Raw genomic sequence first — 24,872 nt, forward strand, 5'->3', positions numbered from 1 at the left:
TGCGCCACCACGCCCGGCTGCAGCAAGTGTTCTTAAGCATTGAGCCAGATATCCACCATCTATTGCTACGATTGTTGCTGTTCAGACAGGATTTCTTATAGCCCAAGCCGTCCTCAGACTCATCATGTAGATAAACTGATCTTCCTCCTGAATTTCCCATGTACTGGCATTACAAGCAAGGGTCACCACACCAGGTCTGTGCCTTGCTGAAGTTCAAACCCAGTGCCCGAACATGCTAGACAAGTTTTCTACCATCCCCAGATCTATTTATTTATTTATTTATTTTGAGGTGAGTTTTAACCTGTAGGTTATCCTGACAGCCCTTGATTTTATTTTATTTTTTTTTTTTTGAGTATCACAAAAGTTTATTTAGTAAAAAGTTCCATATGAAAATGTACATGACCTAATTCTACATCACAATCAAACAGGCCTTTGAGGAGGGATGTGGACACTGCTTGCTGAGCACAGGTCAGACTCTTTCCAAGGCTTCTAACATGATGATGCTGTTTCCTCGGATGACCACCATGCCAATGTTGTTCTGTTGCCCACTGGTTGCCATCTCCACACACTCGTCAATCACAAGGTTCATAAAGGGATCAAAGCCCCGCAGTATTCCTTGGACATGCCTGCCACCGTTTAACTTCAATGATAACTTCTTGTCCATAAACTTCTTCAGCTCGGGAGGGTGGGCTTTGCTCATGGCGACTCCTCTGCGGGCTCGGCACAACGGCGAAGGCAGCCCTTGATTTTAAAATCTTACTCCCCCACCACAAAAAAAAAAAAAATCTTCCCAAATGTTGGGAGCGCTGGCTTGCACCACCAGGCAAGACTCCACATTGATTCTATTATTATTAATTTTTTTTAAAGATTTATTTGTTTATTTTATGAATGTTCTATCTGCATGTACACCTGCAAGCCAGAAGAGGGCATCAGATCACATTATAGATAGTGGTGAGACACCATGTGGTTACTCTTAACCACTAAACCAAACCATGTCTCCAGGTCTCCAGCCCTCTTATTGTTAATTTTTTTTTTTGGTGGGGGGTTACGAGACAGGGTTTCTCTGTGTAGCTCTGGCTGTCCTGGAACTCACTTTGTAGACCAGGCTGGCCTCAAACTCAGATATCTGCCTGCCTCTGCCTCCCAAGTGCTGAGATTAAAGGTGTGAGCCACCAAGCCTGGCGGTAATTATTATTCTTACTTTTAATTAATTTTTTATTTATGTGTACATTTTGTACCTGCATGAGTTTGTGTACCTCACATACATGTAGGTGTCCCAGGAGGCCAGAGATTATCAAGTTATAGCTACCATCCCAGGTCCACTGTGGAGTAGTAAATACTACTGAGTTTTTCTTCCTTTCTCTTTCTCTCTTAGACTTCTTTCTTTCTTTCTTTCTTTCTTTCTTTCTTTCTTTCTTTCTTCCTTTCTTTCAGATTTATTTATTTTATATATGTGAGTACACTGTCACTGTCTTCAGACACACCATGTGGTTGCTGGGAATTGAACTCAGGACCTCTGGAAGAGCAGTCAGTGCTCTTAACCGCTGAGCCACCTCTCCAGCTCCCCTGTACTGATTCTTAAGGTTAACTGGGCTGTTTGAGTTGGTCGATTAATGCCTTTCTTCAAGTCTGAAAAATAAAGGTATTTTAACCAATACTTTTTTCTGTCTCAGTCTCTTTCATACTCTCCGGGAACTCTAATTTCCCTTTAGCCCTCTTTCTGCCCTACTAAAGTTACTACTGGAAGTATGTAAAACATGCAGGAATGAGGGCTGCTTCTATGTAGAAGGTCCAGGGTGTCACTCCTGCCTGCCAGGTCGGGTTACTTGCTGCCAGGCACCAAACTGAGCCTTCAAGCCACAGCACAAGGCATGACAAAGCCCTCCCTGCACTGCTTGGAATGGGGCAGAGACACTCAGCACAGACCTTACCCCAGGCTCTCCACAGGCCAGAATGTTTACTTGAAGTTGTTGGCCTGCACTTTCTGGTTCATTGGTACCCAAGATCCAAGACCAGATGGGTTTTTGCTGTTGTTGTTTTGTATTTGTTTTGTTTTGTTTTGTTTTTGTTTTTGTTCACTTCATGGTTAATCTTGTTAGTCAGTGTAATAGGATCACAAATGATCTAAGAGACAAGCCCACTGGTCTGGTCTGTGAATCACTGCTAGGAAGGATTAACTGATAGGGAAGACCCTCCCTCAGAGTGGCAGCACCATAGTTGGGGGGAGGTGGCTGGGGGTGGTTGGGGGGGGGGGCAAATATAGAAAGGTCAGAGGCAAGAGCTGGGCTGCTTACTGGGCCTTTAATCCCAGCACTTGAGAGGCAGAGGTAGGTGGATCTTTGAGTTTGAGGCCAACCTGATCTACAGAGTGAGTTCCAAGACAGCCAGGGCTACACAGAGAAACCCTGTCTCAGAAATCCAAACCCAAAAAACCAAAAGACTCCCTCAAATCGTAGATTGTTATAAATGGGAAGTGGTGGTGCCATACCGCATAGCGACAGGGATTAGCTAGATGAACAAAGATGGGCAAAGGAGAGCAGTGATTGACCCAAAGTGAGTAGAAAATGGAGATGGAGAGTGGGATGGGGTGGCATGGGGTAGGGGGCTGGGGGCTCCCTGAGGACCTGAGCTCAGTTCTCAGCATCCACATAAAGGTAGAAGGTGACAACTGGCAAGGTTGTCCAGTGGCCTCCACAAGTCTACTGTGGCATTCACCAAACTTGTCCACATCATGTGCACGCACACACATGCACATACTACTACTACTACTACTACATATATATATGGAGAGAGAGACACAGAGAGAGAGAGAGAGATGTGTCAATCCTTGCTTAGCATAAACTGGTAAGTCTTTATGGTTGATTAGAACTTGGCTCAGTGTGGAGTAATCCTCCTGCCTCAGTCTTCTAAGTATGGGGATTGCAGATATGTACTGTCATACCCTGAGCTACCACTTAGATGAGTCTAGAGAATGACTGGAGGAAAAGGGCGAAGCAGCCCATAGCTTCATGTTGAAATCCTTTCCCTTTGTGACTGGCATCAGGGGAGCAGTGGCCACTCTGGAGCAGGAGGCGGGGAGGTGGGGAGGCGGGGAGGCAGGGAGGCGGGGAGGCAGGGAGACAGGGAGGCAGAGAGGCAGGGAGGCAGGGAGGGAGGGAGGCAGGCAGGCAGGCAGGCAGGCAGGCATGCATGCAGAGTGCTGACTCACATGCTCAGAGGCAGGAGGCCCTGTGCACAGGGAAAACTGCTGACTACAGTTGTGCTCAGATCACCACAAGCAGTTTTAAATTTGGAATTTGCTGTTATTTCTCTCAGTAAGCAAAACCTGCCCACCCAGAGAGATCTTCCCAGAAATGGGTGCTTTATTTTTTTTTTTTCAAGACAGGGTTTCTCTGTGTAGCCCTGACTGTCCTGGAACTCACTCTGTAGACCAGGCTGGCCTCGAACTCAGAAATCTGCCTGCCTCTACCTACCAAGTGCAAAAAAAAAAAAATTTTTTTTTTTAATTTTAAGATTTATTTAATTGATCTAAGTGTTTTGCCTGGACATATGTCTGTACACCACATGTGTGCCTGGTGTCCGAGGAAGTGGTGAACCTCCACATGTGAGCAAAATACCCATACACTTAAAATAAAAATTAAAGAAAAAAACAAAGGAAAGAAAGATGGGAGTGGCAGCAGCTTCAGTGGATTAAAGCATTCAGGAGGCAGAGGCAGGCTGATCTCAGATTTTGAGGCCAGTGTGGTCTGCAGAGCAACCAGGGCTACACAGAGAAACCCTGTCTCAAAAATAAAATAAAGAGCCCGGGCATTGGTGGCACACGCCTTTAATCCCAGCACTTGGGAGGCAGAGGCAGGCAGATTTTTGAGTTCAAGGCCAGCCTGGTCTACAGAGTGAGATCCAGGACAGCCAGGGCTATACAGAGAAACCCTGTCTCGAAAAAAAAAAAAAAAACAAAACAAAAAAATAAAACAAAAATGAAAACAAAATAACAACAAAGAAAGAAAGAACAGCAGTAGGTAGGTGTGGTGACATAAGTGTATAGTCACAACATTCTAACCCTGGAGACAGGAAGATCAGACTTTCAAAGTCATCCTTGTCTATACAGGGAGTTAGGAGGTAGGTACGAGCTACCTGCCTTTTGTTTTCCTTTCCTTTCCCTTCTCTCATTCTTTCTCTCCCTTCTCTCCCTCCCTCTCTGTCTTTCTCTGTCTATCTCTCTGTCTCTCTGTGTCTCTCTCTGTCTCTGTCTCTGTCTCTTTCCGAAACAAGGTCTCATTTGTAGCCCTAGCTGTCCTGGAACTCAAAGAGGTCTAGATCTGCCTGCCTCAGTCTCCCAAGTGCTGGGACTAAAAGCTCTCACCACCATGCATGGCTACATTTTTTTAAAAAAGAGCTGCAGCAGAGTTAGGGCGGCCTCTGTAGTGGAATCTTTGTTTTCAGAGGAAAAAGGGGATCTGGAGAGACAGCTCAGTGGTTAGGTGTTTGCTGCTTGTCTTTTGACTACTTTGTGGGTTCTTCTTTCTTCCACCCTTCCTACCCTTTAGCTTCCACCCTTTCAACCCACTAACACTGGATAAGAGAGAGAAAGGGGAAAGGGGAAAGGAAAGAGATCTCTGAATAAAGTCCAGGGTCAGAAAGGGGGCGATGTTATTGCTATTCTACTTCCTGCTGAGTAGGGGTATTGAATTCCTTGAGGCAAGTTTGATCTTCACTGTCAGGTTATCTAATTTCATTTTTTTGTTTCTACTTTTGTTAACTATTTAACAAAACATGACCAACAACAGCCACCAAAAAAACAACAAAAAACAACAACAACCCACCTGAACTACCAACAACAACCAACCAACAACCCCTCTTCCCCAGAGCCCTAGCATTTATATAGTCTCTGAAGAATCCCCAGAATTCCAAACGTTGCACAATCACAGAAAATTATCTGCAGCTGGCAAAATTGTGCTCTGCTAAATAAAGTGTGAGGCAAATCAAATTAGCCTCTGTGGACAATCTGAAGCAGGCCAATATCCCCCACCTGGGAAATGAAAACATACTTCTATAATATTTGTCATTTTTTAAAAAAAGGAACCAGGGCTGGAGAGATGGCTCAGTGGTTAAGAGCACCAACTGCTCTGCTCTTCTGAAGGACCTGAGTTCAAATCCCAGCAACCACATGGTGGCTCACATCTACCTGTAATGGGATCTGATGCCCTCTTCTGGTGTACTTATGTACAAAAGTAAATAAATCTTTGGGCCGAAGTGAGCAGGGACCATCAGAGCGAGCAGAGCAGAGGTCCTAAATTCAATTCCCAACTACCACATGAAAGCTCACAACCGTCTGTACAGCTACTCATATACATTAAATAAGTAAAAAAAATTTTTTTTTTTGGTTTTTCGAAATAAATAAATCTTAAAAAAAAAAAAAAAAAAAAAGAACCAGGCAGGGTGGCACAATACTTTAATCCCAGCACTCGGGAGGCAGAGGCAGGCAGATTTCTGAGTTCGAGGCCAGCCTGGTCTACAAAGTGAGTTCCAGGACAGCCAGGGCTTCGCAGAGAAACCATGTCTCAAAAAACCAAAAAAAGAAAAAAAAAAAAAAAAAAAAAAGAAATGATTTGTAAATTTGTATCCTGACTTTGGCTACTTTGTGGGTTTTTTTCTTCTCTGCCCCTCAGAGACAAGAAAGGGATAGAAGAGAAAGGAAGCAGGTGACATTATCATTAGACTACTTCCTGTTACTGATGGGCACTGACGTCCATGGGGCAAGTTTGATCTTCACCATCAAGATACCTAATTTCTTCTTTGCACATGACTACTTAACAAACTGCAACCATAGCCAAGCAGTGGTGGAGCACGCCTTTAATCCTAGCACTTGGGAGGCAGAGGCAGGTGGATTTCTGAGTTCTAGGCCAGCCTGGTCTACAAAGTGAGTTCCAGGACAGTCAGGGCTATACAGAGAAACCCTGTCTCAAAAAACCAAAAAAAAAAAAAAAAAAAGAAAAAAAGAAAAGAAAAAGAAAAAGAAAAAAAAAAAAAAAGAGAATGTTCTTTATATTTTCCTCTGAGAAAATGATCTTTCCTTCGTGAAATTGTAGAGGGTAGTTGCATTTGGGAAAACACAGGTGTTTTAGAATAACTAAGGTTCAGAATATTTTTTTCTGGTGTAGAAATAAAGTCTCATAATTATAGCCCAAGCTGCTCTTAAACTCTCAGTAATTCTCCTGCCTCAGCCTCCTATAATTACAGTACTATGATTACAGGTATGAACCACCATGCTCAGCAAGATTCAGAAATCTTATGCTGGTGGAGTAGAACAAGGTTAAAAAGACCAGTTATGGGCTGGTGAAATGGCTCAGCAGTTAAGAGCGCCGACTGCTCTTCTAAAGGTCCTGAGTTCAAATCCCAGCAACTACATGGTGGCTCACAACCATCCATAACAAAAATCTGATGCCCTCTTCTGGAGTGTCTGAAGACAGCTATGGTGTACACATATAATAAATAAATAAATAAATAAATAAATAAATAAATAAATAAATAAATCTTTAAAAAAAAGACCAGTTATTAGATATTTATTGACTTATTTAGTGATTTACCCAAAGCACGTTTGTATGCCCATTTGCTACTTCACTTGCTACTTGAAGAATGCACTGGAGGAGAGCCTGAAACTACTAATGGTTGCTGCTTCTAACCTGTTGAGTGCCATGTATGCTTCTGCAAGAGAGCTCCTGCTAGCCTGCCCCATCTGTAAAATGAGACCACAACTTGGGACGGAGGTCTCTCAGGAGCAGTCCTGGCTTCCATACACTTGTGACATCTGCACATTGCTCTCTTCCACTCTCGTTGGTGTGGGGTGCTTATTGAGAAAGATTCCCACAACACTGACTATGAACACTGTATGTGCCTAAACATCTAGGCAGCCCTGGTCTAATTAATTATACTAACAAGTTGGGGTACTGGGGAGGGAGAGGGGAGATAGAGAGAATATGTGTCTCCCTCCTTCCTTCTAGGTTACACAGAATATAGCTTGGTGGCCTTGAACATGCCCTGGTCCCTTTGTGGGACAGTCAGGAGAGAAACCCCTCCACTTCCTATCATCTGTAGGGCATAGGGCAGGTTCAGGAGCTTGGAGGCATCCTTAAAACCAAAGCTCTATAGCATTTCCCCTTGTTATTTGGTTCAAGCTAAACTACAGAGGCCCTCCTATCCTCCCTCCCTCCCTCCCTCCCTCCCTCCTCCCCCTCCCTCCCTCCCTCCTTTCCTTCCTTCCTTCCTTTTTTTTTTTTTGATACTGAGGGCTTTGCGCATACAAGAGAGGAACATTAGAACTTAGCTCTAGATAGGAATCTTTTGTTGTTAAGCTTTGGAAATTTGTACCCAAAGCGTGATACTGACGAGCACATTGTCTGAGGAAACAGATACTGTGCTGGGGAGTGGGTCTGAGGGTTTCTAGTCGGCCTGGAAGTAGGGCACATTCATGTTTTTCAGCAACTAGATCCTCCCAGGGTAGCAATTATTCCTCCAGAAGATCTACAGATGGACCTAAGAATGTCAGAAATTCAGAACATGCCAAGGGTGGTGGTATATACCTATAACTGTGTAACAGGGGTTGATCCTGGGGTTGGGGGTTTGAGCTGGGGGCCACTTGCCTAAGGGTTCTTCCATGAGGGTCAACTGTCCAGGGAGTCAGGCTCTTTCTAAGAGGTGAATAAACAACTGGACACCTAAGAATAGAAGGAGCAGAGACTCAGAGAAAGCAAAAGTAGGTGATTCAAGCAGGCACCGAGTGCTCTTCAGGAGGAGTGGGGTCTCTAGATGGAGGTATCTGGAAGGATAACTGAGTACCAAGTGTTTTATGACATGAGTGTGCTGTCTCTTCCTCTTCTGACCTCTCCCCTAACTCCCTATTGCCAAGTGACCCTCTCTCAGGGTAAAGTTAGACTTCTGTCTGAAGGTAAAAGGGTGGTGACTAAGCTGGCTTCTCCAGGCCGTGTGTACAGGAATTATGGCTCCTTAGAGGGACTTTCTTCTTAGAGGTTGGAGGATGACAGATAAGTCCAGAGGCACCGGGCGGTGATGGCGAACGCCTTTAATCCCAGCACTTGGGAGGCAGAGGCAGGCAGATTTCTGAGTTCGAGACCAGCCTGGTCTACAAAGGGAGTTCCAGGGCTTTACAGAGAAACCCTGTCTCAAAAAAAAAAAAAAAAAAGGGCTGGTGAGATGGCTCAGCAGGTAAGAGCACCCTGCTCTTCCAAAGGTCCTGAGTTCAAATCCCAGCAACCACATGGTGGCTCACAACCATCTGTAATGAGATCTGACTCCCTTTTCTGGTGTGTCTGAAGACAGCTACAGTGTACTTACATATAATAAATAAATCTTAAAAAAAAAAAAACCGCCCAGGGGCATGGTCATAGTGGGTTTCCATGAAGACCACCATTTGGAAATTTAATGACCTCAGTGTGCTGAGGGATGATGAGGGATGAGCCGCGAACACAGTAAGGACACAAGGACTGAAACTGAAGGCCATGAAGAGAGAGTCCTATGAGAGAAGCCCGCCATGGTGGCACAGTCTTTTTTTTTTTTTTTTTTTTTTTTGGTTTTTTGAGACAGGGTTTCTCTGTATAGCCCTGGGTGTCCTGGAACTCACTTTGTAGACCAGGTGGGCCTCGAACTCAGAAATCCGCCTGCCTCTGCCTCCCAAGTGCTGGGATTAAAGGCATGAGCCACCATGCCTGGCTGGCAGCACAGTCTTTAATCCTAGCACTCGGAGGCAGAAGCAGATGGACCTCTGTGAGTTCAAGGCCAGCCTTGTCTACAAATTGAGTTCCAGAACAGCCAGGCTGTTATACAGAGGAACTCTGTCTCAAAAAACTGAAATAAGTAAATAAATGAATGAATAGATAAACAAATAAATAAAGGGTTGGATTATTTTTCCTAAATACAAATTTTAAAGTATTTTATAAAAAAGGTTTATATGGGGCTGGAGAGATGGCTCAGTGCTGAAGAGCACCGACTGCTCTTCCAGAGGTCCTGAGTTCAATTTCCAGCAACCACATGGTGGTTCACAACCATCTGTAATGGGATCTGATGCCTTCTTCTTGTGTGTCTGAAGAAAGCTACAGTGTACTCATATAAATAAAATAAATGAATCTTTAAAAAAAGAATTATATTTAATATTTCTTTTTTTTTTGCTTATTTTTTAATTAGCTATTTTCTTCATTTATATTTCAAATGCTATCCCAAAAGTCCCCCATATCTTCCCCCCACCCATTCCCCTACCCACCCACTCCCACTTCTTGGCCCTGGTGTTCCCCTGTACTGAGGCATATAAAGTTTGCAAGATCAAGGGGCCTCTCTTCCCAATGATGGCCGACTAGGCCATCTTCTGCTACATATGCAGCTAGAGACATGAGCTCCGGGGTTAGTTCATATTGTTCCACTTATAGGGTTGCAGACCCCTTTAGCTCCTTGGGTACTTTCTCTAGCTCCTCCATTGGGGGCCCATATTTAATATTTCTTAGCTACAATAAGGGTAAGGGGCCCCTTCTCTGACTCATTGACTGTCACTGCTGAGTTTAGTGGTTAATCTCAGTGAGATTTCCATGTGGTATAATCAGATCCAAGTTGAACTAGACCCCATCGGCCAACCCAAATGGGTCCAAACATTGTAACCCTCATATTCAGGAAGTTGAGGCAGGAAGATCAAGAATTTCAGGCCAGTCTGGAAAAAAAATAGTGGGTATTTTTGTTTGTTTTAGATTTATTTATTATGTATATAGTGTTCTGTGTTCTGCTTGCATGTATGCCTGAATGACAGAAGAGGGCACCGGATCTCATTATAGGTAGTTATGGGCTACTATGTGGTTGCTAGGAATTGAACTCAGGACCTCTGGAAGAGCAGCCAGTGCTCTTAACCACTGAGCCATCTCCCCAGCCCCAGCCTCACCCCACATCGTGTTTCCATCTTCCTTCCTTCCTTTCTTCCTTTCTCTCTCTCTCTCTCTCTCTCTCTCTCTCTTTCTTTCTTTCTTTCTTTTCCTTCCTTCTTTTTCTCTCTCTCTTTTTTCTTTTTCTTTTGTTTTTTTTTGTTTTTGTTTTGTTTTTTCGAGACAGGGTTTCTCTATATAGTCTTGGCTGTCCTGGAACTCACTTTGTAGACTAGGCTGGCCTCGAACTCAGAAATCTGCCTGCCTCTGCCTCCCGAGTGCTGGGATTAAAAGCGTGCGCCACCACGCCCGGCTAAAGATTTATTCTATATATGTGAGTATTCTGTCGCTGTCTACAGACACACCAGAAGGAGGCCTCAGATCCCCTTACAGATGGTTATGAACCACCATGTAACTGCTGGGAATCGAACTCAGGACCTCTGAAAGCGCAGTCAGTGCTCTTAACCTCTGAGCCATCTCTCCAGCCTGATTTTCTTTTTCTTCCTTCCTTCCTTCCTTCCTTCCTTCCTTCCTTCCTTCCTTCCTTCCTTCCTTCCTTCCTTCTCTCTCTCTCTCTTTCTTCTTTCCTTTCCTTTCCCTTTCCTCTCTCCCTCCTTTCCTCTCTCCCTCCCTTCCTTCCTTCCTTCCTTCCTTCCTTCCTTCCTTCCTTCCTTCCTTCCTTCCTTCTTGTTCTGGTGGTGCAGGCCGGTATGATACGCGGAAATGGCAGAGGCAGGAGGATCAGAGTTCGAGGTTAGCTTGGTCTTTCTTGACTTATTTTATACGTATGGCTGTTCTGCCTGAATGCAGGTTTGTATATCGTGTGTGTACAGTGCCAGATGAGGCCAGAAGAGCGTCAGATCCCTTAGGGCGAGAGTTCCAGGTTATGAACAGTCAAGTGGATGCTGAGAATCAAACCAGAACCTCTGGAAGAGCAGTCAGTGCTCTTAACCACTAAGACATCTCTCCAGCTCCCTACATAATGGTTTTGAAAACAATCTGGGCTATACAGTGCAATTATCTTTTTTTTTTTTAAGATTTATTTATTTACTAATGTATGTGAGTACACTGTCACTGTCTTCAGACACACCAGTACACCACACACAGCATCAGATGGTTGTGAGTCACCATGTGGTTGCTGGGAATTGAGCTCAGGACCTCTGGAAGAGCAGTCAGTGCTCGTAAGCACTCGCTGAGCCATCTTTCTAGCCCCTGAAATTGTCTTAAAAAGAAAAAGGAACATTTGGAATCCATCTCTATTCTGTGCTCTGCTCTCGAGGCTGGCTGGTGTTTACAGCAGCAGGCATTGGAGGTCTTCCCTCCTCAGCTCCTGGAATTTCTACCACAATGAATGTGTTAGCACATTCATTTTTTCTTTTTTTTTTTTTTTTTAAGATTTATTTATTTATTATATGTAAGTACATTGTAGCTGTCTTCAGACACTCCAGAAGAGGGAGTCAGATCTCGTTACGGATGGTTGTGAGCCACCATGTGGTTGCTGGGATTTGAACTCTGGACCTTCGGAAGAGCAGTCGGGTGCTCTAACCCACTGAGCCATCTCACCAGCCCCACATTCATTTTCAAGGGCTGAGTTTGTAGGAGTCACATAGAAGCTGTTTTTTGCTTAAAAAAAAAAAAAAAAAGCATTGACTCTTTACGTGGACCCACAATTTAAATTTAAAAAAAAAAGGGGTGAAGCTCTGATACTTTTTACTTTCCTTTTGTTTCATTGGCCTTGAGGTGCATTCTGTCGGTCACACACACAGGGTCCTCACTAAGCAGCCCCAGTTTTCTCATTTCTCTCCCCTACAAAGCCAAAAGAATCATTGTCCTAAGCCTGTGGTCTCCTAGGATTCCAGAACCAGCAAGGCTTTGCAAGCAGGATCAACACACCCATTTCTGGACCCTCTTCTAGGTTGTGCAAATCGAGGGAAATTCCTTTGTCCTCTCAGAGCTCCCTGCTGAGGATGGAGTTTTGTCCCAAGACAAGGACAGCTATGTATAGTGAAAAAGCTGCATTCCGAGTATATACTTCTGTTGGAACCAGATCTGGTCCTTTAGGTGAAGATGGTGATTAACACATCAGACAGCAATTAACAGCTTTTAAAAACGTTTTCATTTTTAATTACAAGTGGCGCACAAGTGCCACAGCAAAGCAGAAGAAAGGCTTGGTTGGAGCCACCCAATGTAAGTGCTGAAACCTGAAATTGTGTCCTTCGCAAGAGTGGTTTCTGTTCTTACACAATGAGCCATTTCTCCAGCCCCTAAGATTCTTGTTACAAGACAGTTCACAGTCCTGCAGCAAACTGTGCACTGTGTGCTGACTACTAGGCCAACACAATACAGTACGTTTTTGCATTTGCTGTTCCCTAATTTCCTGGAAGGGTTCCTTGCGAGTGCAATTTCCTGGTAGGGGTCCTTGCTCAGCTGTTACTCAGCCCGGGGCCCTTAGGCTTTACTCTGGGGTGAGTGTCCACCCTCAAGCTCTCTAGCCCTTACAGGGGCACAGCAGGGACTTCTGCTGCCTGTTTTTCACTTGGAAAGCACAACAACCCTCCTCCACAATGACACACTCAGAGAGGGCTTTGGAGTGGGCAGAGAGAGGAGAGGGGGCTCTGAGTCCAGGCTGGGTCAGCCAGTAGAGCATACTTCAGTACTGATCACGTCTGCTGCTCTTGGGACTGTGGGATGCTTCAGCAGGCATGGAGCAGTAACACTCAAAGACTTCTGTCGCTTTAAATTCAGAGTGGCTGGAGGGCCCCCTGCAGCTGGGGTCTGCAGGGCTCAGCCGGATTCCACAGCAACAAAGGGTCTCCTTTAGCTTGGCTACCTTGTTTCCTTCCTCTGTGACCTACACCCTTCAGTCTTCAATGCCTTCTTCAATGCTGCTAGCAAGCTTACCTCTCCCTTCCCCCTACTGTGTAAAACATTTAAGCGATAAAAGCAGGTATGGTTCAGTCTTCTATTCCTAGCCTCCTGTCTCCCTTCCCCCAGGGCGCAGCACGGTGACCAGATGCCAACTTCTTTTGCAGATATTCCATACCTTTGATACATAGACATGAAAATTAATTTTATTTTTCTATGGGAGTGGCCTAGGAGACCAGAGGAGCTTATCTGATCCCCTAGCTGGAGTTACAGGTGGTTATGAGCCACTTAACATGGATTCTGGGAACTGAACTTTCGTCCTCTAGAAGAGGAGCAAGGGCTTTTAACCTGTGGCTATCACTCTCTCCAACACAAGATGTGAATTTCTCTCACTCAATTAAAACATCCCCCCCCCCCCACTTTCCTAACACAGTACATCATTCCCAAACAAAGCACAATATTTTCCTTTTTTTTCTTGAGGAGAAAGGGGAGGTGTTGAGAAAGGAGTTCTTGTGTAGCCCTGGCTGTCCTGGAACTCCCTTTGTACCCGAGGCCGGCCTTGAATTTAGATATCCACTTGCCTTGCCGGTGGGTGGGGCCTTTCTTCCTTCCTTGTGCTGAGATACAGGTGTGCTCTGCCCCACCAGCCCTTTCTCATGTGACCACAGTCACTTTCAGTAGGGGTGACCACTTTATATATGCATCTACCATTAGAACAGTGGGTGGATGCAGCCCCACACTTCAGTGAACCCTGGCAGGATAACAAAGGAAATAGTTTTCCTACAGGCTGGGGCTATTTTTGGAGAGTTCGGAGGCTCCTTGGGGACATTCCTTAATTTGGGCCCCATCTCCCCAAAGAGCTTTTTGATCTTTGTTTGGCAAAAGGATAAATATGCTCCAACTTTTTAACATTCTCTAACACAGGAGGTGGTCCTGTTGTTCTAATTTGCATAATGTTTTAGGAATCCTGTAGCATGTAGCACTTTGACTTTTTTCCCCCAGCTTTTCAAAACAGGGTTTCTCTGAGTACCTGGAACTCAGAGGTTGGTCTGTCTCTGCCTCCCAAGTGCTGGGATTAAAGGTGTGCACCATGACCACCCTGGTCCCTTATCACTTTCCTGAAAAGGCAGGTAATACTGATGTGGGGAGCACTTTACTAGTATCTGTAGGTCAGGCTGGCCTCACTCTTGGTGATTTTCTTGTTCTAGCCTTGCCAGCACTGGGACTTCAGCTGAGATCCACTGTACTCAGCTTTTCATGATAGGCTGCAACCTGACCTGGTGTTATTTATAATTTTTTTTTCTCAAGACAGGGTTTCTCTGTGTAATAGCTTTGGCTGTCCTGGACTTTATTTGTAAACTACCCTGGCCTTGAACTCAGAGGTCTGCCTGCCTTTGCCTCCCCAGTGCTGGAATTAAAGGCACGGGCCACAAATGTTTGGCTTATTTTTGTACGCATGTTTTTAGTGCATTGTTTTACTTTTGTTGTTGCATCGAACCCCTCTGAAAAAAGCCTCAACTTCTCTTTTTGGGCTTTCAGTTTGCAACCACATCTTTAACATGTTTGGAATATATCCCTTTGGTACCCAGAGTAGTTCATCTGACACTGACATGAAACTCGGTTACTCAAAGTGCACCTTCCCGTTTCCATTTGGTCTCTTATACTTTTGCGGCAGTTTATGGTTATGGTGTGAGGGGTCCTGAGAGCAGCTGGAGGTTCGGTTCTTCCAGGCAAGGTCAGAGTGCACCTTCGGGCGTATATGTCACGTATACGTGACATCTGTCGTCTGGTACCCCAAAGCGTTCGACAGGACCCTTCATCCTTTGCCGCCCACCCCCTCAAGCTGAGTGATCCCCAGTGAATCCGTGTCCCCTTCCAATGAGACCTTTTCGGCCCCCTGCTGTTCGCCTCCACTCTGGCCAAGGTGACGCGGTCCAGCATCCTCAGGAACCTAGACCGCAGGCCGGCTCCCTGCGGGGCGGGGCCTCGGAGGCGGAAGTGCCCGGGGCGCTGGCGGCAGGTCTATCGGAGCCATGGGAGCTCCGGGCAGAGGCAGTGGCGGCGGCCGCAGAGGCGGCGGGGGCTGCCCAGGCGGGGGCGAGCGGCGCGGGACGCGGGAGGGGTAGCTCGGGCTGAGCGCCGAGCCATGGGCCGGGTTGGGGCCGGGGGCACAGCGCGGGAGGCAGCGACCGGGTCACTGCTGCTGCTGCTGCTGCTCCTGGCTCGGCCTCCGCCTGCCGCCGCCAGCAACAGCAAGGAGAGCGGTGAGCCCGCGGGCCTACAGCGCCATCCGCGGCGCGGGCCGGGGGCGGGCGGGAGGCGGGGATTGTGACTCACGGGGGGCACCTGTGCGTTCACCTGGCGCGGCGTTGAAACGAGGTTCTCATCTTGGGTTGCGCCCCCTGCGGGGCATCCGGGCCAGAAAAACCCCCATGCCCGCTTTTCCGTTCCGGGCCCGCCGAGTTCGCTCACTTGGAGCGGATTCTACCGGTCCGTCTCTCCTGTGCTTTAGAGACGCGACTGTGGCACCCAAGAGCTGGGAGGTAGAGGAACCTATCTCCGAAGAATAGCTGAACCGTGGTGACGCAAGGGACAGTATCTGGTAGAAGGGTTGAGCTAGAGAAAGTTGGGCAGACCCTGGACTAGGGGGGGTCTAACCAGCATTATGTTCCTAATCCAATCCCAGGAAGGTCACTCTTGATTGCTGATTTTGCTTCTCACCGACTGTGCTGCCAGCTGGCCCTAGAGAAGCTGGCTGACCAGAATGGATGTAAAGAAAGGGTACTCCCTTATAGGGGAGCTTCCTAACTGCTTTTTGTTATTTCTGCTCCGCAAGTGGGAACGCACTGGACTACAGTTTAAGGAGGCAGTTAGATCTTTGACCCTCTGTGTTCTGCCTACCCGCAGACATTTAGAAATAGGAAAGATGAGTACTTTCCCTTCTCTTGCCCGGCGGGAAACTCCCCGGGAGACCTTTGTGCTACCTGGTGTTCCTTGGACCTTTCCGGATGTTGACTGTACCTCCCATTTCCACCCCCTCCTCCCTTGGAGCTCTTGTTTCTTTCTTTTTTATTTATTTATTTATTTACTTATTTATTTATTTTTATTATATGTAATTACACTGTAGCTGTCTTCAGACACTCCGGAAGAGGGAGTCAGATCTCATTACGGATGGTTGTGAGCCACCATGTGGTTGCTGGGATTTGAACTTCGGACCTTCGGAAGAGCAGTCGGGTGCTCTTACCCACTGAGCCATCTCACCAGCCCCTTGTTTCTTTTTTTAAAGATTTATTTATTTATTATATGTAAGTACACTGTAGCTGTCTTCAGACACTCCAGAAGGGGGAGTCAAATCTCACTAGGGATGGTTGTGAGCCACCATGTGGTTACTGGGATTTGCACTCAGGACATTTGGAAGAGCAGTCAGTGATCTTAACCGCTGAGCCATCTCTCCAGCCCGGAGCTCTTGTTTCTTTGAGGGTTGTTGTTTTTGGTTTCCGAGGAGTTGGTATAGTTTGAAATGAAAGGCAGTGTTCCCTAAAGACCTTCTGATAGATTGCTCCATACCACATCCTATTTGTTCCTCCTTCTCCAGCCCTGGGATTAAGCCCAAGTGAGAGTTGATGGCTGGGTGGGGGACAAGTGGCTCTGTGGCCCTGGCTGCTTTGACGTGTGGGTAGTATCTCTGACAGTTGCTGGGGTTTGGAAGGTGTGGGGCAGAGTACCTTTGCTTAAATTCTCAGGGAAAGTTCAGGACTTTCTTTTCCCACTCTCTACTCAACCTTATGCCAATGGGGGTGGTGTGTGGGGCAGGCAGGGCTCACCCTACCATGCCAGTTGTCTAGGTCATATGTGTTCAACAAAGTAAGTGTGTGTCTCATCAAGGAAGTCTGGAGAGGTTATTTAGACATGAGAGTTTGGTACTTGGGTCTCATCTAGGTATCTAAACATCACAGATGTCAGCTCTATTCCAAGTGTCCCTCCCTTCACAAAGGCTTTGTGGGGTCCAAGGGCTTTTCCCTTAGCAGGTTAAGGGTGCTGCTGTACGCTGTAGGGTAATCTCTCCCACCGGGCCGCCTCAGAGGTTTGGATACCTGCCTATCCAAGACCGCACAGTCCTAGGGGGTGGGGAACCTGTTCTGCCTCAGCTGAGAGAGCAATATTCTGCCTCACAGTTTATTTTCTGCTCCATTATCATATTACCATGTAGCAGCTCCTGGTATTCAGTCCTCAACCTGGTGAATGGGACCTGCAGCTAGCAGAGAGCGTGGAGTTCACCGAGGGAGCTCCCCTCTGCCCTCCCCATGCCAGCCTCCTTTGCAGCTCCTTTGCTCTCCTCCAGCAGGCTGCTAGCTTTTCTCCAGGTGCCTCTGTTTGGAGGAGTCACATGTCTGGCAAGAAAGCCAGCTGCTCACCTGACTCCCTCTCCTCTCTCCTGGGGGAACCAGGCACCACTTTCACAGTGGGGCAAAGGGAGGCTTCCTGAGTGGGAAGGGCGCCAAATAGTACTGTGTTTCTCTTAAAGCACTTTATTACTCATTAACTTCAAAGGGAAAAGCAGTCTGCTTTAGACTACCCATAGGGATCCAGGAATCTAGAGAGGTAAGGGGCACCCAAGATCATACAGGCGCAAGGCCTGAGCTGCCACTGGGTATGGGGTAGGAGTCTGTAAGATGATGCAGGGCCTGAGGCCACATGATGCCCTAGTCTGGGGGCTTTAGGGAGTTTGTCTGCCTGGTCTTCTGTCATTGTACCTCCATGCATGGGTGTGTGCCCTGAGGGCATTTGGAGATCTCACCCATTTGGAACAGAGAGGCCACCTGTCCCTTGGTTCCAGGCTTCTGAACTACAGTCCCTCATCATGGTCTTTTACTGGGTAGGGATCTGGCTGTGTCCTAAGTCATAACAAGTTGGAGAGACAGCCATCTTCTGGACCTAAACCTCCCTACCTGCCCATGTGGTTCTGGGAGGTTCAGAGGAGTTGAGGTGGGAGGAGCCTTTGCTGTGGCCCTGAGTTCAAGGTAGATATTAACAGGGGAGGGATCTCCTTCCAGACTGCCCCCCCCCCCGGGGCCGCCCCCCCCCCTCCCCCGCTGTCTTTCAGGCTCCACATTTCTTGGCCTGGATGTACTAGAATATAGTGCAAGGGTACAAATAACTAGCTCACAAAAAGACCCACCATGGGAGGGTCCATCTGAAGGTGGTGGTTGATAGGGCTACTGACTTCATTGTTTACACGTTGCTGTAGTGTGAGAAAGCAGAGTCCCCTGCCATCTAGAGAGAGGAGGCCAAGGATTGACTGCTCAGTTTTAAGAGAAACTGTTGATCACCGCAGGCAGAAGGCGCATTTTCTACTTTGGCTAAGGACAAAGTTCAGGGTGGGACAAGTACTTCCTGGAGCCCATGCTTCCTGTGTGCCTGCCCCACCTACCTGATTGTCACCTTTTCCCTGTAGAGGCTGGACTGGTATCTGAACACTTCTCCCAGGCCCCACAGAAGCTGTCCTTCTACAGCTGGTATGGCAGCACCCGGCTCTTCCACTTCCGCGTGCCCCCGGACACTGTGCTGCTCCGCTGGCTGCTGCACGTGTCCCAGGGAAGTCCCTCATGCACTGACGAAGAGATCACAGTGTAGGTACCCAGTATTCTGCACCCCCGGCACCTATGCCCGGCAGAAACCCCGACTCTCACCCCTGCTTGACATGATCTCTTCCAGGCATTTCCGCTATGGCGCCCCTCCTGTCATCAACCCTCTGGGCACCAGCTTCCCTGACAACACCTTGAGCCACGCCTCCTTCCATATCAGGGCATTGTTGAGCACCTTGATGCTGGACAACACCTCAGTCAACATCTCCCACCCTGCCCCTGGGGACTGGTTCCTGGTTGCTCACCTCCCTCCCTCCTCCCAGAAGATCCAGGTGAAGGTGAGGGGCTGACCTCCGGGGATGGAGGCTGAACCGCTTGATGCATGGAGGACCCAGCCTCTTGTCAATGTCTGGGCAGACCTTACTCTCAGCTACCCGACTCTAGATTCAACTCCGTCTTCTCCTTTGGCCTATGTCCTACCTTCTCTAACCCCTATCACTTCCTGCCTTATTCTCCCCTCAGGGCTTTGTTCCAACCTGTGCCTACATCTTCCAGCCTGATATGCTGGTAATGAGGGTGGTTGAAGTCTCCACCCTAGAGCCTGATGTTCCCCTCCCACAGACGCTGCTCTCCTACCCCAGCTACCTCAAGTGAGTGGATCAGGGAGGCCAAGTCTGTCCTGTAGCTGCAAACCTTTGGGTTTAGGGTGGGTGGTACCACCATCTCATCTTGCAGGTGAGAAAGCGTAGAGACGCGCTGGGAAGAGAAGTCAGATATCTCCCTGTAAGCATGTTAGGAGAAATAAGTGCCCAGTGCGAGCTAGCAAGTCTGAGTCACCACCTTGCCACAGGATCTTTGTCCCTGAATACACCCAGGAGCTTCGGTTGGAACTGCAGGGCTGTGTGTCCAGTGTGAGCCCCGGCTGCCCAGTACGTGTCACAGTGGGGGCAACCACCCTGCCTAGAAACTTCCAGAGGGTGCTGACTTGCACTGGCCTCGCTCCATCCTGCCATTTGCTACTGTCCTCTCCACCCTGGGGCCGGTGGTTACAAGTGACATTTGAGAGCCTGGCTGAACCTCATGTGACAGTGGGCTTTACTGCTAAAGCTGTCTTTACAGGTGGGCTCCATGGGAGGGGAGTGGGGCGGGGTGGACGGGCTCTGTCTACCTCCCCCAGAGCTCTGGGCTTTCTTCCGGTTGAGCCCCTTGTCTTTTTGACAGTATGTAGGCCATGGAGTGTGACCATCCATCATCTTATACAAAACAACCCAAACCAGACTTATGATACCTCTGCAATCCAGCTGTCCCAAAGCGCTGTCCACCGGGACCTGGGCAGGAGTAGCAGGGTGGACAGTGGCCCCTTCTGTCTCCTGAACTATCCAGTCCTGAGGGAGGACACAGATGTGGTGTCTGTACACTTCCAGCCCCTGAATGGGGCCTTCGTGCTAGTGCATTCAAGCATGCCTTCTGTAATGCAGCTCCGCCTTGATACAGGCATGGACAGCGGAGGCTCCTTCATCATCGTCCTGAGGACTAACAAGGTATCCTCTGGAAGCCCACTGAAGCAGTCTACAGCTGCTGGTAGCCTGGGCTTGGCTCAGGGTACAGGGTGACTTCAGCTCTGAGACTGGGGTGAAGGGACCTGGTAGGTGATAGCATGCTATCAATAGCATGGGCCAGAAGGGGATTCCTCCAAGATAAAAGACTTCCCCTACCCGAAGCCCTGTCCCTGGTAGAAGTTATAATTATATCTGTGCAAATGGACAGGGAAATGGCCAGAACAGGAGACAGCTGAAGATAATTCAGCTGAAGAAAATTTGGACCATGATGAACTTTGGGCTAGCAGGCGGCCTCCCTCCCCTCAAAAAAAGGACCCAGCATGACCGAGCTAAAGTACAAGGTGGGGAGGCAAACTGCTCCTTAGATGTCTTTGAGGGGTGACAATGGCTAACCTACCCTACTTCCCCTTCCAGACAGAGGTCACAAATGGCACCTTGGTAGCAGCTTGTGTGAATGCTGCCTCCCCTTTCCTCAGCTTCAACACTTCACTCAACTGCACCACAGGTATTCTGGGCAGGCAGTTTTGGTGGAGAGACTGACTGGCCCCTCTAGCCACCTCTGACAGGCCCTCCCACCCCATGCAGCCTTTTTCCAGGGCTACCCCATGTTTCTGAGAGCCTCATCTCACATGGCCAACCTCATCATGCCCTTCCCGGAGACAGACAACTGGTACCTCTCCCTGCAGCTTGTGTGCCCTGAGAGTCCTGAGTATGTGAATCTGGGCCTGGGCAACATGACATGGGCTGGTAGCAGTGGAGAGTGGGAAGCATCTATGAGTTTGGAGGGGTTCTCCTTTTCCACCTGCCCCCCATCCCACAGCAGCACAAGCAGGGGAAATGGGAATCCCAGCCATTGGAGCCTGGAGGGCTTGGCTCTAGGCCTGGGAGTCCTAGTGGTAGAGCCACCAACAGGAGCGCTACAACCAGCCTTCTCAGGCCACTTCTTTGTAGGGATTGTGAACAGGCTGTGGTTCGCGTGGAGACCATCTTGTATCTGGTGCCCTGTTTGAATGACTGTGGGCCCTACGGCCAGTGTCTCCTGCTCCGTAGATACGGCTATGTGTACGCAGGCTGCAGCTGCAAGGCAGGTGAGGATGAGCTTGCCAGGCCAAGCAGGGGTGACACTCCCTCCCACTCCTTCTCACGCTCCCCTGCTAACTTGGGACCCCCAGTCTAGGTGTAAGGGACACTGATTTGTGGGGGGGTTGGGGTGCTGCCTCCTGACTGTGGCATTGCTTGCATCCTGCCTGCCCTTACCCACTCAGTGCCTACAGTTGTCTGCCTTACCCACTCCTGTCTGAGCTGTGTCCTACTGCTCACGTTTTGTTGTGACTACATATTGATTCACACTTTTCCTCGACAGTCTCTACGTCTGTCCATGCATGCCACACTGGCTCCTACGTGTCCACATATCTCTACATCTGTCCCTACCAACTTATCACACCTGTCCGCCCTTACCTACACGTACTGGTTCACACAGCCTTCTCCATGTGCCTGCTCACAGCAGAACACACTTGGCCACGCCTACCTGTGTCTACACACACCCGTCCATACCTGTTTCCCTGTACCAACTATGCTTATCCCTCCTTCTCCACTCCTGACCATGCCTGCTATGGATACACGTGCTCGTCCAGACCCTCCCGTGCCTACATGCATCTTCCACTTTTGTCCCCACTTGCCCGTGCCTGCCCACTCTTGCATATACCAGTATCTATTAGTGCCGATTTCCTCCTCCTATGCCCGTGGATTCCCTCAGGCTTGTCTACACAGCATCCTCTGGGCGAGGAAGGGCCCTAAAGTTCAGAAGCTCATGCCTAGGTATTGCGTGGCCCCCAGGTTGGCGTGGGTGGAGCTGCACCGACAACAGCACAGCGCAGACCGTAGCCCAGCAGAGGGCAGCAGCGCTTCTGCTCACGCTCAGCAACCTCATGTTCCTGGCCCCCATTGCTATATCCCTGCACCGTTCCTTCCTGGTCGAGGCCTCTGTCTACTTTTACACCATGTTCTTCTCCACGGTAGGCTTGGCCCTAACCCTCTCGGGAACTCTGGGTGGGGAGGTCAGGTCTGCTTGCTCATCGCTTCACCTCATAGTTCTACCACGCCTGTGACCAACCCGGGGAGGCAGTGTTGTGCATCCTCAGTTATGACACGCTACAGTATTGCGACTTTCTGGGCTCTGGGGCGTCCACCTGGGTGACCATTCTTTGCATGGCCCGTCTGAAGACAATCCTGAAACAGGTGAGTGGCCTCTGATGCCAAGCCTGGGCTCCAGGGAAGCAGGGGCCCTCACATACAGTACATGACGTGGCAGAGAGGGATAGACCAGATAGGACTGGGTATCGGATCTCACAAGAGAACTCGTCATCCACTACTGGAGGACGTTGTAGGAAGCTGTGAGGGAAAGGTGTAGCCGTCAGGACGCCAGGAAAGAAGATGGGGACCGGGACCCTAATCTCAAAGAGGAGTCAGGGCAGGCCTCCCTGAGAAGCTGGAGCCATGTTCCTGGGTTCCTTGTCTAAGGGCACTTGGGGATTTTATGCAGCATCTGGACAATAGAGGTGACTCTTCGGTGCTTGTGAGCTGTGTCCTCTATAGCCTGGGTACTGCCCATCAGGGGCACCCATATCATCTCAAAGAGTGGGAGGAGAAAGTTCTGGAATTTGGAGATCCAGCAGGCTGAGTGTGGAGGGCATGAACTTTCAGGCAGTGGGCAGATAGAAACTTAGGCATGGGTCCCCTCCCAGGTTGCATCTAAGGCCACCCTGCTTGTAGATCCTGGAAGGCTTGGTATGCACGGTCATGCAAGTGTGTACAAGACTGCCCATTAGGAGTGGACATCATCACCTAGTCCTCCAAAGGTCCTTTGGACACAGTAAAGGGACTAGAGGAAGGGTACTTCCCTCCCAGGGGCTGAGCAGGAACGGGGCAGAGTCTTAAGAGGAGCCGACAGAGGAGAGGAGCCAGGATGTTGGGAAGCTGACCTGGGTAATCAGCGCCCCTGACCCCAGCGCCTGCCTATTGTGTCTCGTGCTATCACAGGTGATTCCAGCCAAAGGCTTCTATGGCCTCACAAACCACTGTGTCTCTCCTAGGTACTACTTGTCCTCGGCACACTCGTCATCGCCATGTCCTTGCAGATGGATCGCAGGGGCATCTGGAACTTGATGGGACCTTGCGTCTTTGCTTTTGTGATCATGGCCTCCATGTGGGTAAGGAACAGGGCATATAGTCTCCTGTTCAGACTCATGGAGAAGAGAGCCAGGCCCTTAATTCCAGTTATGCTGGGAGGGCTCCAAAACTCCACATCTGTTTAGAGTCGGTAGCAGCTACCCATAGAGCCCCAGTCTGGCTATGTGCCTTAGGTCTTGTGCCGATAACCACTAGGCATGAGGCCATATGCACTTCTCCTGCCCAGATCTAGATAGACCCCATACCTCTTGGCTCTGGGTCTGCACCAACCAACCAACTCCCATGTGGCTATCCACTCTAGATATACCGCTGTGGGCACCGGGGACAGTGCTACCCAACCTCCTGGCAGCGCTGGGTCTTCTACCTCCTGCCTGGCATCTCCATGGCTTCCGTTGGCATCGCCATGTATACTTCAATGATGACCAGTGACAATTACTACTACACCCACAGCATTTGGCACATCCTACTGGCTGGTAGTGCAGCATTTCTTCTGCCACCACGAGAGGAAAAAGCTGGGTCCTGGGCCTGTTTGCAGAAGTTCCCTTGTCACTACCAGATCTGCAGGAATGATCGGGATGAGTTGTACACAGTGACCTGATAAGGCTGGTTCATGGACACCTGAAACTCTAATGACCTCTTCAGCTAGGACAAGCGAGAGAGGTGCTTGTCTAGCCCCAACCAGGTTTCCATCTGAATAAAATTGTCCTGAGACGCTTGGCTTCTTTCTCCAGAGAAGACCCCCTCCACCCCAAAAAATCTTTATGGCTGCTGCCAATTCCTCTGAAGGTCACAGCTGTTTCCACCTGGAGCCCACAGGTGCCACGTGTGGGCTGATCACGCTGTTATGGATGGGGATACAGATAAGGGATTCCTGTGGTCCCCTTCCTTTGGAAAGCCGTGATATGAGACCCACAAGCAAGGAAGTCTGAGTGCACAGAGGTCACTCACTGTCTCTGACATCCTGTACCCTTAATGCCATCCTGCCTTGGCATGGGGATACCCTCCTGCTGCAGTTGCTATGGTAGAGTCCAGGGTCATCAGAGAGCTGATTAAGACCTGGAGTGCTGTGTGCTGTCCCTCCCTCATTGTCTGTTGGAGCAGGAGGCCTTCGGGAGAGCCTGAGGTAGCAGGCTGCTCAGCTGTATGAGGTCTGGCTCCAGAAGGCACACAATGCTCGCTAGTGTTCCCTTCTCTCTTAAGGGGTCCAAGGCCCCAGTCTGGTGAGCATTCTCCTGTGCTGGCCCTAGACACTTGGATGAGGCTGACCCCTACTGGATCAACTGAGGATTAAGGAGTGGGTTCTGGATCCCCAGCCCAATCTTTCTGGTCTCCTGGGGTCACTGAGCTGGTAGTGCTGTGTGCCCAGGCCATTTGGTTCCCACTGTGAGGCTCATCTGCTCTGAGTACTGGGATTGCAGGTGTGGGCTTCTGGGCTCCTTCCCAAGCTACTAACATCCTTTATTTGGCACCAAAGCACACTTTAGCCCCTGAAAGGGGAAATGTGTATATTCTGTTGGGGGTGGGGGGCAGGTGGTAAAATGTTACTGTTCTAAGATATGAAGGCATATTTTTATGTAATTGGTGAATTTAATATTCTACAATAATTTTTCAAATCAAATGAGTGGTCTTTTTTTTTTTTTTCCTTGCGTCCCTGGAGGGAAAGGGAGGTTGAGCTCAGGGTAGCCTTTCCCAACAGGCTTGCCAAAGCTGCTGGGGAACTCCTGGGCTGCACTTGGCAGACGGTGCCTTGAACCCAT

General features: G+C 48.8%; 1 protein-coding gene and 1 pseudogene across 4 annotated transcripts; one reads left to right on the plus strand and one right to left on the minus strand.

The window, feature by feature from the left end:
* Positions 351-736, minus strand: Gm8186 (predicted gene 8186; annotated as a pseudogene).
* Pgap6 (post-glycosylphosphatidylinositol attachment to proteins 6) lies at positions 14,231-24,733 on the plus strand. 4 transcript variants are annotated; one of them, XM_006524736.2, is made up of 13 exons: positions 14,231-15,046; positions 18,238-18,412; positions 18,498-18,705; positions 18,890-19,017; positions 19,218-19,486; positions 19,589-19,908; positions 20,341-20,431; positions 20,512-20,635; positions 20,878-21,014; positions 21,745-21,941; positions 22,018-22,164; positions 23,019-23,135; positions 23,417-24,733. In XM_006524736.2, exons 1-13 carry the CDS (start codon positions 14,929-14,931, stop codon positions 23,711-23,713), a joined length of 2,328 nt encoding a protein of 775 aa, XP_006524799.1. In that variant the 5' UTR covers positions 14,231-14,928; the 3' UTR covers positions 23,714-24,733. The 4 variants fall into 4 exon arrangements, with proteins under 4 accessions (XP_006524799.1, XP_006524800.1, NP_068565.1 ...); NM_021793.2 differs by having other exon boundaries at positions 14,795-15,046; positions 21,763-21,941; XM_006524738.4 differs by lacking the exon at positions 14,231-15,046 and adding an exon at positions 15,179-15,325.
* Positions 24,734-24,872: the final 139 nt, after the last annotated feature.

The sequence above is a fragment of the Mus musculus genome, chromosome 17 (assembly GCF_000001635.26).
Source record: "Mus musculus strain C57BL/6J chromosome 17, GRCm38.p6 C57BL/6J".
Taxonomy (NCBI): Eukaryota; Metazoa; Chordata; class Mammalia; order Rodentia; family Muridae; genus Mus; species Mus musculus.

What these genes read in the sequence shown, in the direction of transcription:
- Pgap6 (XM_006524736.2), top strand. Translation starts at nt 14,929, where the DNA reads ATGGGCCGGGTTGGGGCCGGGGGCACAGCGCGGGAGGCAGCGACCGGG. An exon ending in CAGCAACAGCAAGGAGAGCG is followed by an intron (nt 15,047 to 18,237) that starts GTGAGCCCGCGG and finishes TTTTCCCTGTAG; the next exon opens with AGGCTGGACTGGTATCTGAA. An exon ending in TGCTAAAGCTGTCTTTACAG is followed by an intron (nt 19,487 to 19,588) that starts GTGGGCTCCATG and finishes TCTTTTTGACAG; the next exon opens with TATGTAGGCCATGGAGTGTG.